Source organism: Cherax quadricarinatus, chromosome 67 (genome assembly GCF_038502225.1).
Source record: "Cherax quadricarinatus isolate ZL_2023a chromosome 67, ASM3850222v1, whole genome shotgun sequence".
Lineage (NCBI taxonomy): Eukaryota > Metazoa > Arthropoda > Malacostraca > Decapoda > Parastacidae > Cherax > Cherax quadricarinatus.
This window is the reverse complement of record NC_091358.1, coordinates 23,901,157-23,916,289: the sequence shown is the minus strand read 5'-3', so window position 1 is coordinate 23,916,289 and position 15,133 is coordinate 23,901,157. Positions and strand designations below refer to the sequence as shown.

The 15,133-nt window shown below is 41.9% G+C and overlaps 1 protein-coding gene across 2 annotated transcripts in view; it reads left to right on the top strand.

Annotated features, from left to right (window-relative positions):
• LOC128699591 (serine/threonine-protein kinase D3-like) overlaps positions 1–14,832 on the top strand; it is a 231,238-nt gene extending 216,406 nt beyond the window's left edge. For both annotated transcript variants that reach the window (XR_011393908.1, XM_070099460.1), the window contains one exon: positions 14,753–14,832. Coding sequence is in view for 1 of the 2 variants with exons in the window: in XM_070099460.1 (XP_069955561.1) it covers positions 14,753–14,778 (26 nt within the window). In the remaining variant the exon portion in view is untranslated. The remainder of the gene's footprint in view (positions 1–14,752) is intronic.
• The last annotated feature ends 301 nt before the right edge of the window (positions 14,833–15,133 follow it).

Here is a 15,133-nt window from a genome sequence, read left to right as displayed (position 1 = left end):
TTAATAATCTTAGTTTCTGTTATGAATTAAATAATTCAATCTTTAAAACAGAACTTTTCATATCGTAAATACTATGAGCAAAACATATATCATTAACCTTATTATCACATCAAATATAATACGTTAAATATTTGCAACTGGCTTAAGACATAGCTTCTAGTCTCCTTCATGAGGGGTCAAAAGATATATATATGTACAGATACACATTTACAAGCCTAAATGCCACACTGATGCAAATAACAGAGCTCTTCCTCAAGGGCCATTCCTCATTAAACCCTTTTCTACATCAAAGTCTAAAAAAGGCATAACACTTAGACTCGATCACTTGTTGCTAATTTCTTCAAGAGTTTCTACACTGCCTTCTCAGACCGAGATATACCCTAGTAAAGGGCTTTCGAAATTACTGGTAACTTCTGGGGAAATGTAGCATGACTTAAAGCCAGATTCTCCACTAGATGCTTCCTCGACTATTGGAAGGTGAAAACTGAACAAGGTAAGGCTTTACCAGCCAACTTTAACTGTCTGAGTAGGGGTTGAGTAGCTCAAATTGTCTGCTGGTGCTTAACCATTCTGCACCAGCAGTTTAGAATATTTAAACATCCTACCTATGTACAAAGCTAAACATTTTATGACCAGATAATATTATACAGCAAAGCATCCTTATTTTAGCTACTAATAAGGATACAAATAATATATTAAGTGAAAAGTTGAAAATTATACATTAAACAACTGACCCTTTAAACCTAGAAGATGATTGATCACGTTGACCCTGATCTAAACCTCCATAATCTGACACCCAATCAAAACCTATTGGAAAGTAACTGCCTTTATTACACAGCATCACAAGCCAGCACTATTCTAAACAATGCTAAAAGCCTATCAGTACTTAACTACAACATCAGGTCCTTAAGCAAACACTATGATGACCTCCTGGCACTCCTTGAATCACTAAAGACACCCTTCTCCTGCATTATTCTTACTGAGACCTGGCTTAAGCAGGACACAATAGATATCTACCCTCTACCAGGATACACAGCAATTCACAACTGCAGACCAAACCAAGTTGGGGGTGGTATTGCAATCTATTACTCTAACCAATTATCTTGTATTAGCACCACTTGCTTTAGTGATGAATATGGGGAATACATTTTTGCTAATTTTACTGTAAAAAACCTTAAGACACCTATAACAATCGGTGCCATTTACCGGATACCTCACACAAACATCCCAAATTTCAGTGAGAAATTAAAGTCACTAATAACAAACAGACAAATGAATAAGCACCACCTTCTCTTAGCTGGAGACTTCAACATCAACCTTGGCTTACTAGATGATCAGCCTGTAACTGATTTCATCAACAATATGAACAACACACTTCTCATACCAACAATAACTAAACCAACCAGGCTCACTGAGACGAGTGCAACCATAATAGACCACATATGGACCAATATACTAGCCCCCCTTAAATCAGGGATAATCACAGATAGCACTACAGACCACTACCCTACCTTCCTCCTGACAAACATTAATAAACCACCACTTGAATACAACAAAGTCTCATTTAGACTCCATGACGAGGCCTCAATAAGGAAGTTCACAACTGACCTAGAGATTGTTTACTGGCCTACAGAATTCTCCAAGGCCAATGGTATTGATGACTGGACAGACATTTTTCTTAACAAATTACTTAGACTATACAACAAACATTGTCCTATAAAAACGAAACAGATCACAAACAAACGGCTTGGTTGCCCATGGCTAACCAGCACCATTCTGAAATCCATTGACAAGAAACACCAATATGAAAAGCAATATAGACAGGGCTTAATACACAAAGATATTCTTAAACACTATTCATCAGTTCTCACCAAAGTAATAAAGAAAGCCAAACAACTATACTACTCCAGTAGATTCACAGACACTAGAGGAGATATAAAAAAGACCTGGAAAACACTCTCTCAGATTCTAGGGACCCACAAACTGAAAAAAAGCAAGAATATTGTCCTAACCTGTATTCCCTGGAACGCAGGAGGGAGAGATACATGATTATATACACCTGGAAAATCCTAGAGGGACTAGTACCGAACTTGCACACGAAAATCACTCACTACGAAAGCAAAAGACTTGGCAGATGATGCACCATCCCCCCAATGAAAAGCAGGGGTGTCACTAGCACGTTAAGAGACCATACAATAAGTGTCAGGGGCCCGAGACTGTTCAACTGCCTCCCAGCACACATAAGGGGGATTACCAACAGACCCCTGGCAGTCTTCAAGCTGGCACTGGACAAGCACCTAAAGTCAGTTCCTGATCAGCCGGGCTGTGGCTCGTACGTTGGTTTGCGTGCAGCCAGCAGCAACAGCCTGGTTGATCAGGGGCTGATCCACCAGGAGGCCTGGTCACAGACCGGGCCGCGGGGGCGTTGACCCCCGAAACTCTCTCCAGGTAAACTCCAGGTAACTAAACCTAATGAAACACCACTACATCCCACTGACACAGCTAACAAGATAAACGACTTCTTCTCAACCATAGGATCTAATCTCGCCAATAAAATCCCACATACTAATGCCCATGCCGGGGACTACCTAGATGGGAATTTCCCAAATTCCTTCTATCTTGCACCAACTGAGCCCTCGGAAGTCACCGAGATTATAAAGTCACTTAAAAACAACTCGGGGAATCTGTCTAATGTCCCACCATTACTGTACAAGCGAGCGGCCCATATCCTTTCGCATGCTATTTCATTACTTTTTAACAAGTCACTAGAAACTAGCACCTTCCCGAAACTACTCAAGATGGCAAGGGTTACACCAATACATAAAGGTGGTGACCCTACAGACTTAAACAACTAGGCCAATATCAAACTTACCATTGCTATCCAAAATCTTTGAGAAACTCGTGCACAGGAGACTATATTCATTTATAACAGCACAAAACATACTCAACCCCTGCCAATTTGGATTTAGGAAAAATAAAAGCACTAATGATGCAATCATAAAAATGCTAGATCTGCTTTACATAGCATTGGAAAATAAGGAATATCCACTAGGAATTTTTATTGACCTAAGAAAAGCTTTTGACACAGTAGACCATGACATCCTACTCCACAAACTTGACCATTACGGTATAAGAGGCCATGCGCTTGCTTATTTCAAATCTTACCTTACTAATAGGTATCAGTATGTTACCATTAAAGACACAGCATCAACAACACGGCCACTTGATACTGGAGTTCCGCAGGGAAGTGTCCTTGGTCCCCTGCTCTTCCTCATATGCATCAGTGATCTTCCAAACGTATCCCAACACCTGAAACCCATTCTCTTTGCTGACGACACGACTTATGTCATCTCTCACCCTAATCTTGCCACCCTCAACACCATTGTTAACGAGGAGCTGATCAAAATATCGACTTGGATGACAGCCAATAAACTTACACTTAACACTGACAAAACCTACTATATTATGTTTGGTAGCAGAGCAGGAGATGCGCAAATTAACATTAAGATCGACAACACTCTAATTACCAGACATAATGAGGGCAAATACCTAGGCCTATACCTTGACAACAACCTGAATTTCAGCACCCATATCCAACACATAACCCAAAAAGTATCCAAAACAGTTGGGATCCTCTCCAAGAACCAAAAAAGTATCCAAAACAGTTGGGATCCTCTCCAAGATACGATACTACGTGCCGCAAAATGCCCTTCTCACACTATACCACTCACTTATTTATCCATACCTCACCTATGCTATTTGTGCTTGGGGATCAACTGCAGCAACACACCTAAAGCCAATAAGAACCCAACAAAAAGCTGCAGTAAGAATAATCACTAAATCCCATCCCTGGCAACACACCCCCCCACTCTTCATAGATCTAAACTTACTCCCTGTTCAGTACATCCACACTTACTACTGTGCAATCTACATCTACTGGACCTTAAACTCCAATATCAACCTTGACCTAAAACGCTTTCTTGATAGTTGCGACAGAACCCACAGGCATAACACCAGACACAAACATCTCTACGACATTCCCCATGTCCGACTAAACCTTTACAAAAATTCAATGTATGTCAAAGGCCCTAAAATCTGAAACACCCTACCTGAGAACTCTAGAACTGCAGACACATTCATCACCTTCAAAACTACCATTAGAAAACATCTTATCTCCCTGATAAACCCCCTCAACTAACTACACGAATACCACCTGGTGGTTCACACTTACACTCACTCACCCATTTGACCATAAACAGAAATATTTATCTCGATCTTAAAATAATGAATCCTATGATACTCCAATACTGAAACTATGTACTGTGCCAAAACAAAAGCATTCACATTGCTAAACTCACAAATTAGTATTTAGTCACTTAGCCATAATACCAACTTGCCTCATAATTTGTAATATTTTAAAATAAAGAATTAAACTAAGTCTGCCCGAAATGCCTAGCCATGCTAGGCGTTCTAGTGGTACACTCTGTAATCATTATTTAACTACATGTAAACCACACAACAACCAAATTCTGTAAATTCAACATTGTAATCTTTATAGAGAATAATCTTTGAATTTGAATTTAAGAAAGGGCATAACGCTTAAGTTTATATCTGCTTGTAAATTTACAGTGTCCTCAGTGGATGACGCCTTAACGTCTTTTTTGATGAACGAGACACACACACATCACCTGGGTATCTTTATTGATGAAATGTTTGACTTGTGTGATAGACTTGCTAACTAGAATATGCCAGTGATGTTAATGCTGGAGACAGTTGAGAAGTAATTATGTATATGGTAGTCCCATATTACAGAATGGATATAAATGCACTGGAAAACATACAGAGGAGGATGACAAAGTTGATCCCATGTATCAGAAATCTTCCCTATGAGGATAGGCTGAGGGCCCCAAATCTGCACTCTCTAGAAAGACATAGAATTAGGGGGGATATGATTGAGGTGTATAAATGGAAAACAGGAATTAATAAAGGGGATGTAAATAGCATGCTAAAAATATCTAGCCTAGACAGGACTCGCAGCAATGGTTTTAAGCCGGAAAATTTCAGATTCAGGAAGGATATAAGAAAGCACTGGTTTGGTAATACAGTTGTGGATGAGTGGAAAAAACTCCTGAGTACAGTTATAGGAGCTAAGATGTTGTTTTAAAAATAGGTTAGATAAATACATGAATGGGTGTGGGTGGGTGTGAGATGGACCTGACTAACTGGTGCTACTGGGTCAGAACCTGTGCTCCTTCCTTAAGTGGAGGTGACCTGACTGGGTGGGCCATTGGTCAAAGTTGGGGGTTGACATGGACTTGCCCCACATGGCCCAGTAGACCTGCTGCAGTATTCCTTCTTTCTTATGTTCTTAAGGTGATGTTGAGTCCATCAACCACCTTGAAGTCAGGGCCATGATCAGACGTGGCAGTGGCTCAGGACCTGATCAACCAGGCTGTTACTGCTGACTGTACACAACCCAACACGAACCACAGCCTGGCTGGTCAAGTACTGATTTAAATGTATGTTCAAGTTCTCTTGACAGCCAGGGGAGTCTTGTAGACTTCCAGAGGTCTCTTGGTAATCCTCCCATATGTATGCCAGGAGGCTGTTGAACAGTCTTCGGCTCCTGACACATTGTATTTTCTGTGTATTCACGACACTCATGCTCATGTATGAAGGGTCTGATGTTGCAGTGAACTGTACTGTGACACACCAGGCTGCAGCCTCTAAGGTGATACACATACACACATCAGGCTGGAGCCTCTAGGGTGACACACACCAGGCTGGAGCCTCTAGGGTGACACACACACCAGGCTGGGTTATCTAAGGTGACACACTAGGCTGGAACCTCTGAAGTGACACACACCAGGCAGGAGCCTCTAAGGATGGTGAGAGTTGTTAATACATGACAGTGACTGAAGGTGCTGTCATAATAACTAGGAGAAATGTACCGGGCCAGCAGTGATTGTTGTTCTGGGCCAGCAGTGATTGTTGTTCTGGGCCAGCAGTGATTGTTGTTCTGGGCCAGCAGTGATTGTTGCACTGGACCAGCAGTGATTGTTGTACTGGACCAGCAGTGATGTACTGGACCAGCATTGATTGTTGTACTGGACCAGCAGTGATTGTTGTACTGGACCAGCAGTGATTGTTGCACTGGACCAACAGTGATTGTGGTGGTGCTGGATGGAGGTTGAGTGAAGACTCTCAACACCTGGATGATTGTACTTCACCTGCACTGTACCATGTCAGCTCTTTGACTTCACTTGTTCTTGTAGGCCTACTGACCAGTGCTGCACTGGTAGGCCTACCGACCAGTGCTGCACTAGTAGGTCCACTGACCGGTGCTGCACTTGCAGGCCTACCAACCGGTGCTGCACTAGTAGGCCTACCAACAGGTGCTGCAGTGGTAGTTCCACAGACCAATGCTGCACTTGCAGGCCTATCGACTGGTGCTGCACTAGTAGGCCTACTGACCAGTGCTGCACTTGTAGGTCTACCAACTGATGTTGCACTGGTAGGTCCACTGACCGGTACTACAATGGTAGGCCCACCTACCGGTGCTACACTGGTAGGCCCACTGACCTGTGCTCTGCTGGTAGGCCCACCAACCCGTGCTCTGCTGGTAGGCCCATTCACCGGTGCTGCGCTGGTGGGCCCACTCACCGGTGCTGCGCTGGTGCTGCGCTGGTGGGCCCACTCACCGGTGCTGCGTTGGTGGGCCCACTCACCGGTGCTGCGTTGGTGGGCCCACTCACCGGTGCTGCGCTGGTGGGCCCACTCACCGGTGCTGCGCTGGTGGGCCCACCCACCGGTGCTGCGCTGGTGGGCCCACCCACCGGTGCTGCGCTGGTGGGCCCACTGCTGCGCTGGTGGGGGCCCACCCACCGGTGCTGCGCTGGTGGGCCCACCCACCGGTGCTGCGCTGGTGGGCCCACCCACCGGTGCTGCTGCCCACCCACCGGTGCTGTGGGGGCCCACCCACCGGTGCTGCGCTGGTGGGCCCACCCACCGGTGCTGCGCTGGTGGGCCCACCCACCGGTGCTGCGCTGGTGGGCCCACCCACCGGTGCTGCGCTGGTGGGCCCACCCACCGGTGCTGCGCTGGTGGGCCCACCCACCGGTGCTGCGCTGGTGGGCCCACCCACCGGTGCTGCGCTGGTGGGCCCACCCACCGGTGCTGCGCTGGTGGGCCCACCCACCGGTGCTGCGCTGGTGGGCCCACCCACCGGTGCTGCGCTGGTGGGCCCACCCACCGGTGCTGCGCTGGTGGGCCCACCCACCGGTGCTGCGCTGGTGGGCCCACCCACCGGTGCTGCGCTGGTGGGCCCACCCACCGGTGCTGCGCTGGTGGGCCCACCCACCGGTGCTGCGCTGGTGGGCCCACCCACCGGTGCTGCGCTGGTGGGCCCACCCACCGGTGCTGCGCTGGTGGGCCCACCCACCGGTGCTGCGCTGGTGGGCCCACCCACCGGTGCTGCGCTGGTGGGCCCACCCACCGGTGCTGCGCTGGTGGGCCCACCCACCGGTGCTGCGCTGGTGGGCCCACCCACCGGTGCTGCGCTGGTGGGCCCACCCACCGGTGCTGCGCTGGTGGGCCCACCCACCGGTGCTGCGCTGGTGGGCCCACCCACCGGTGCTGCGCTGGTGGGCCCACCCACCGGTGCTGCGCTGGTGGGCCCACCCACCGGTGCTGCGCTGGTGGGCCCACCCACCGGTGCTAGACTACTTCATCTAAACATTCTTATATTTTTATTGGAATAATTTTCGTGAATATAACCATTTTTAAGCTATTGTTTGAGCTTCAGTAACCTTATCTTTAAAGCTACTATTGTTTTAGCTTCAATAACACTGTTATGTTCAAAGCTACTATTGTTTTAGCTTCAATAACACTGTTATGTTCAAAGCTACTATTGTTTTAGCTTCAATAACACTGTTATGTTCAAAGCTACTATTGTTTTAGCTTCAATAACACTGTTATGTTCAAAGCTACTATTGTTTTAGCTTCAATAACACTGTTATGTTCAAAGCTACTATTGTTTTAGCTTCAATAACACTGTTATGTTCAAAGCTACTATTGTTTTAGCTTCAATAACACTGTTATGTTCAAAGCTACTATTGTTTTAGCTTCAATAACACACTTGATAACTTCTTACATTCAGCTATATCTCTTGGCAGAGCTCTACTTTTTTATATTATTTCTATATATAAATATATCCTTGGTTAAGTTAATGTGTGTAGTTTTTTGGGGTTAATGTTTGTAGTTATTTCTTGGCTAATGTAATGTTTGTAGTTGTTTGAGTTAATATAATGTTTGTAGTTATTTCTTGGCTAATGTAATGTTTGTAGTTGTTTGAGTTAATATAATGTTTGTAGTTATTTCTTGGCTAATGTAATGTTTGTAGTTGTTTGAGTTAATATAATGTTTGTAGTTGTTTCTTGGCTAATGTAATGTTTGTAGTTGTTTGAGTTAATATAATGTTTGTAGTTGTTTCTGGGTTAATATAATGTTTGTAGTTGTTTCTGGGTTAATATAATGTTTGTAGTTGTTTGAGTTAATATAATGTTTGTAGTTGTTTCTGGGTTAATATAATGTTTGTAGTTGTTTCTGGGTTAATATAATGTTTGTAGTTGTTTCTGGGTTATTATAATGTTTGTAGTTGTTTCTGGGTTAATATAATGTTTGTAGTTGTTTCTGGGTTATTATAATGTTTGTAGTTATTTCTGGGTTAATATAATGTTTGTAGTTGTTTGAGTTAATATAATGTTTGTAGTTGTTTCTGGGTTATTATAATGTTTGTAGTTGTTTCTGGGTTAATATAATGTTTGTAGTTGTTTCTGGGTTATTATAATGTTTGTAGTTGTTTCTGGGTTAATATAATGTTTGTAGTTGTTTCTGGGTTAATATAATGTTTGTAGTTGTTTCTGGGTTAATATAATGTTTGTAGTTGTTTGAGTTAATATAATGTTTGTAGTTGTTTCTGGGTTAATATAATGTTTGTAGTTGTTTCTGGGTTAATATAATGTTTGTAGTTGTTTCTGGGTTATTATAATGTTTGTAGTTGTTTCTGGGTTAATATAATGTTTGTAGTTGTTTGAGTTAATATAATGTTTGTAGTTGTTTCTGGGTTAATATAATGTTTGTAGTTGTTTCTGGGTTAATATAATGTTTGTAGTTGTTTCTGGGTTAATATAATGTTTGTAGTTGTTTGAGTTAATATAATGTTTGTAGTTGTTTCTGGGTTAATATAATGTTTGTAGTTGTTTCTGGGTTAATATAATGTTTGTAGTTGTTTCTGGGTTAATATAATGTTTGTAGTTGTTTGAGTTAATATAATGTTTGTAGTTGTTTCTGGGTTATTATAATGTTTGTAGTTGTTTCTGGGTTAATATAATGTTTGTAGTTGTTTCTGGGTTATTATAATGTTTGTAGTTGTTTCTGGGTTAATATAATGTTTGTAGTTGTTTGAGTTAATATAATGTTTGTAGTTGTTTCTGGGTTATTATAATGTTTGTAGTTGTTTCTGGGTTAATATAATGTTTGTAGTTGTTTCTGGGTTATTATAATGTTTGTAGTTGTTTCTGGGTTAATATAATGTTTGTAGTTGTTTGAGTTAATATAATGTTTGTAGTTGTTTCTGGGTTAATATAATGTTTGTAGTTGTTTCTGGGTTAATATAATGTTTGTAGTTGTTTGAGTTAATATAATGTTTGTAGTTGTTTCTGGGTTAATATAATGTTTGTAGTTGTTTCTGGGTTAATATAATGTTTGTAGTTGTTTCTGGGTTATTATAATGTTTGTAGTTGTTTCTGGGTTATTATAATGTTTGTAGTTGTTTCTGGGTTAATATAATGTTTGTAGTTGTTTCTGGGTTAATATAATGTTTGTAGTTGTTTCTGGGTTATTATAATGTTTGTAGTTGTTTCTGGGTTATTATAATGTTTGTAGTTGTTTCTGGGTTAATATAATGTTTGTAGTTGTTTCTGGGTTAATATGTTTGTAGTTGTTTCTGGGTTAATATGCTTGTACTTGCTCAAAAGAACCCAGGTATAGATACTCAAAAATCTGGAAAAATAGGAATTAATGTACATTTTTTATGGATTCCAACACACATTGGATTACTTCATGAAGAAGATAATGTAGAATATGACTTTGGTGTATCAGTTTCTAAATAATGAAACTGAATGTTATATGAATGCAGTCAGAAGCCCTAATAGATCTATAACCCACTATGATAACATTAACGTAGATAATGGATCAACTTGCAGTGTGAACATTGATGTTGTAGGGACCAGACATAGTGTTGGTTACAAGTACTTCTGATGTTGTAGTAGCCAGGCTTACACTTGGTTACAAGTACTGACTGATGTTGTAGTAGCCAGGCTTACACTTGGTTACAAGTACTGACTGATGTTGTAGTAGCCAGGCTTACACTTGGTTACAAGTACTGACTGATGTTGTAGTAGCCAGGCTTACACTTGGTTACAAGTACTGACTGATGTTGTAGTAGCCAGGCTTACACTTGGTTACAAGTACTGACTGATGTTGTAGTAGCCAGGCTTACACTTGGTTACAAGTACTGACTGATGTTGTAGTAGCCAGGCTTACACTTGGTTACAAGTACTGACTGATGTTGTAGTAGCCAGGCTTACACTTGGTTACAAGTACTGACTGATGTTGTAGTAGCCAGGCTTACACTTGGTTACAAGTACTGACTGATGTTGTAGTAGCCAGGCTTACACTTGGTTACAAGTACTGACTGATGTTGTAGTAGCCACGCTTACACTTGGTTACAAGTACTTCTGATGTTGTAGTAGCCAGGCTTACACTTGGTTACAAGTACTTCTGATGTTGTAGTAGCCAGGCTTACACTTGGTTACAAGTACTGACTGATGTTGTAGTAGCCAGGCTTACACTTGGTTACAAGTACTGACTGATGTTGTAGTAGCCAGGCTTACACTTGGTTACAAGTACTGACTGATGTTGTAGTAGCCAGGCTTACACTTGGTTACAAGTACTGACTGATGTTGTAGTAGCCAGGCTTACACTTGGTTACAAGTACTGACTGATGTTGTAGTAGCCAGGCTTACACTTGGTTACAAGTACTTCTGATGTTGTAGTAGCCAGGCTTACACTTGGTTACAAGTACTTCTGATGTTGTAGTAGCCAGGCTTACACTTGGTTACAAGTACTGACTGATGTTGTAGTAGCCAGGCTTACACTTGGTTACAAGTACTGACTGATGTTGTAGTAGCCAGGCTTACACTTGGTTACAAGTACTGACTGATGTTGTAGTAGCCAGGCTTACACTTGGTTACAAGTACTGACTGATGTTGTAGTAGCCAGGCTTACACTTGGTTACAAGTACTTCTGATGTTGTAGTAGCCAGGCTTACACTTGGTTACAAGTACTGACTGATGTTGTAGTAGCCAGGCTTACACTTGGTTACAAGTACTGACTGATGTTGTAGTAGCCAGGCTTACACTTGGTTACAAGTACTGACTGATGTTGTAGTAGCCAGGCTTACACTTGGTTACAAGTACTGACTGATGTTGTAGTAGCCAGGCTTACACTTGGTTACAAGTACTGACTGATGTTGTAGTAGCCAGGCTTACACTTGGTTACAAGTACTGACTGATATTGTAGTAGCCAAGCTTAGACTTAGTTGTAAATACAGTGGACCCCCGCATACCATTGGCATCACATACCGTTTATTCCGCATACCGCTCACTTTAATCGCAAAAATTTTGCCTCGCATACCGCTCAAAAACCCGCTCACCGCTGTTCGTCCGAGACGCGTCCAATGTGCGCCTTAGCCAGCCTCACATGTTCCGCCAGTGGCATTGTTTACCAGCCAGCCTCCGCGGTAGCATCCAAGCATACAATCATAACATTTCGTATTATTACAGTGTTTTTGGTGATTTTATCTGGAAAATAAGTGACCATGGGCCCCAAGAAAGCTTCTAGTGCCAACCCTACAGCAATAAGGGTGAGAATTACTATAGAGATGAAGAAAAAGATCATTGATAAGTATGAAAGTGGAGTGCGTGTCTCCGAGCTGGCCAGGTTGTATAATGAACCCCAATCAACCATCGCTACTATTGGTGGTACAGCTGCTGCTGCTGCTGCACTGTCAGCTGCTGCTGCTGCTGCACTGTCAGCTGCTGCTGCAGCTGCACTGTCAGCTGCTGCTGCTGCTGTAGCATCGTCTGCTGCTGCTGTAGCATCGTCTGCTGTTGCTGTAGCATTGTCTGCTGCTGCTGTAGCATCGTCTGCTGCTGCTGTAGCACTGTTGTTGGTGTGGCTTATTGAGAATATACCAAGAAACAATTAACCCCAGAGGATTTTCCACCCAGGATAACCCAAAAAAGTCAGTGTCATCGAAGACTGTCTAACTTATTTCCATTGGGGTCCTTAATCTTGTCTCCCAGGATGCAACCCACACCAGTCAACTAACACCCAGGTGAACAGGGAAAAATGCCTGGAACTAGTGCTCATATTGGTGAATTTAAAGCCAGCAAAGGTTGGTTTGAGAGATTTAAGAATCGTAGTGACATACACAGTGTGATAAGGCCTGTTCTGGAAGAAAATGCCAAACAGGACCTACAGTACTCAGGAGGAAAAGGCACTCCCAGGACACAGTGTCTCATCAGTCATTGCTGCATCTTCAATAAAGGTAAGTGTCATTTATTCTTCATTTAGTAGACTAGTACATGCACAATATATACTGTGCATGTACTACTCTACTATTGTGCATGTATCCTTCTCTTTGTGTGTAGGAAAATGTATATTTCATGTGGTAAAATTTTTTTTTTCATACTTTTGGGTGTCTTGCACGGATTAATTTGATTTCCATTATTTCTTATGGGGAAAATTCATTCGCATACCGATTATTTCGCATACCAATGAGCCCTCTTGCACGGATTAAAATCGGTATGCGGGGGTCCACTGTACTGACTGATGTTGTAGTAGCCAGGCTGAGGCTTGGTTACAAGTACTGGCTGATGTAGTGGCCAGACTGAGGCTTGGTTACAAGTACTGACTGATGTAGTGCCCAGACTGAGGCTTGGTTACAAGTACTGACTGATGTAGTGCCCAGACTGAGGCTTGGTTACAAGTACTGACTGATGTAGTGGCCAGACTGAGGCTTGGTTACAAGTACTGACTGATGTAGTGGCCAGACTGAGGCTTGATTATAAGTACAGTGGACCCCCGCATAACGATTACCTCCGAATGCGACCAATTATGTAAGTATTTATGTAAGTGCGTTTGTACGTGTATGTTTGGGGGTCTGAAATGGACTAATCTACTTCACAGTATTTCTTATGGGAACAAATTTGGTCAGTACTGGCACCTGAACATACTTCTGGAGTGAAAAAATATCATTAACCGGGGGTCCACTGTACTGACTGATGTAGTGGCCAGACTGAGGCTTGGTTACAAGTCTCTGACCGCGGGTTCAATCCCGGCCGGGGTATGGTACTGACTGATGTAGTGGCCAGACTGAGGCTTGGTTACAAGTACTGCCTGATGTAGTGGCCAGGCTGAGGCTTGGTTACAAGTACTGCCTGTTGTAGTGGCCAGACTGAGGCTTGGTTACAAGTACTGCCTGATGTAGTGGCCAGGCTGAGGCTTGGTTACAAGTACTGCCTGATGTAGTGGCCAGGCTGAGGCTTGGTTACAAGTACTTCTGACAGTCTGACAGACACACAGATGATAATCACACCAAATACCAAGTATGTGGCCAGCTTTATGGTCACTATCTTGAACACTATATACTTAATTGTCCACTTACCAACAAATATACATAAGACAGTATAATAACATATGTGATACGTCAAAATATCTTATTAATGAAAATAAGATACCAAATATATTAAGCAAATTTGCTAAATTTGCTTGTAACAGATAAGTGAATTGTAGACATCAGTCCAGATGTGCTCCTGTAACCCTTTTGGGGGGCCTAGTTCCTAGGTCTATTATGTACCCATATGCTCTTGTGCTACCTTCCACAGGATGGATATGAGCTGCACAATAAACTAGCCACTGTTGTGGCAGTATCCCAAAAAATTCTTGTAGGTTAATATAATGTTTGTAGTTGTTTCTGGGTTAAAATAATGTTTGTAGCTGTTTCTGGGTTAATATAATGTTTGTAGTTGCTTCTGGGTTAATATAATGTTTGTAGTTTCTGGGTTAATATAATGTTTGTAGTTTCTGGGTTAATATAATGTTTGTAGTTGTTTCTTGGTTAATATAATGTTTGTAGTTGTTTGAGTTAACCCTTTTAATTGTTTCCTGGTTAATGTTTGTAGTTGTTACTTGGTTAATGCTTGTAGTTGTTACTTGGTTAATGCTTGTAGTTGTTACTTGGTTAATGCTTGTAGTTGTTACTTGGTTAATGCTTGTAGTTGTTACTTGGTTAATGCTTGTAGTTGTTACTTGGTTAATGCTAGTAGTTTTCTTGGTTTATATAATCTTTGGATTTATAATAATGGTTATAAAGATTTTTTAATATAAATGTTATTACAGTATAGTAGATATAGATATTACTACAGTGGATAAAAATAATATTACAGTACAGTAGATAATGAATTACTCAAATTCTTAAAGTAATGTGTAGCAATTACTTTATTGGTATCTTCAGTTATATTTCAGTATCTGATTAATATATTTACTTACATATTAGTAGAAATATAAATGTTACTTATGTTGTTACAGATGAACATTGTGTTTATTAAATGTTGATGTTTGACAGGTGCCACACTCCTTCGCCTTACATAGCTACACTACACCAACCATCTGTCATTACTGCAAGAAGTTACTTAAAGGTATGTTGATGCTACAGCCATCCACGAGAAGTTACTTAACCCTTTGACTGTCGCAAGCCCCTTTCTGAAACTGTCATTCTGTGTCGCAAAAGTTTTGGAAAAAAAAATTATTTTCCTCATGAAATGATAGAGAATCTTTTCCTGATGGTGATGACACCAAAAGTACGAAATTTGGTCAAAAACTCAGAATTACACTCCTGCGAAGTTAGCATTCTCGGTGACAAATATGTATCGGCAATTTCGCCGACTTTGAGCCCTGTTTTTGGCCAATTCTGTTGTTCCAGTTGACCAAACTCATAGCTATTTCT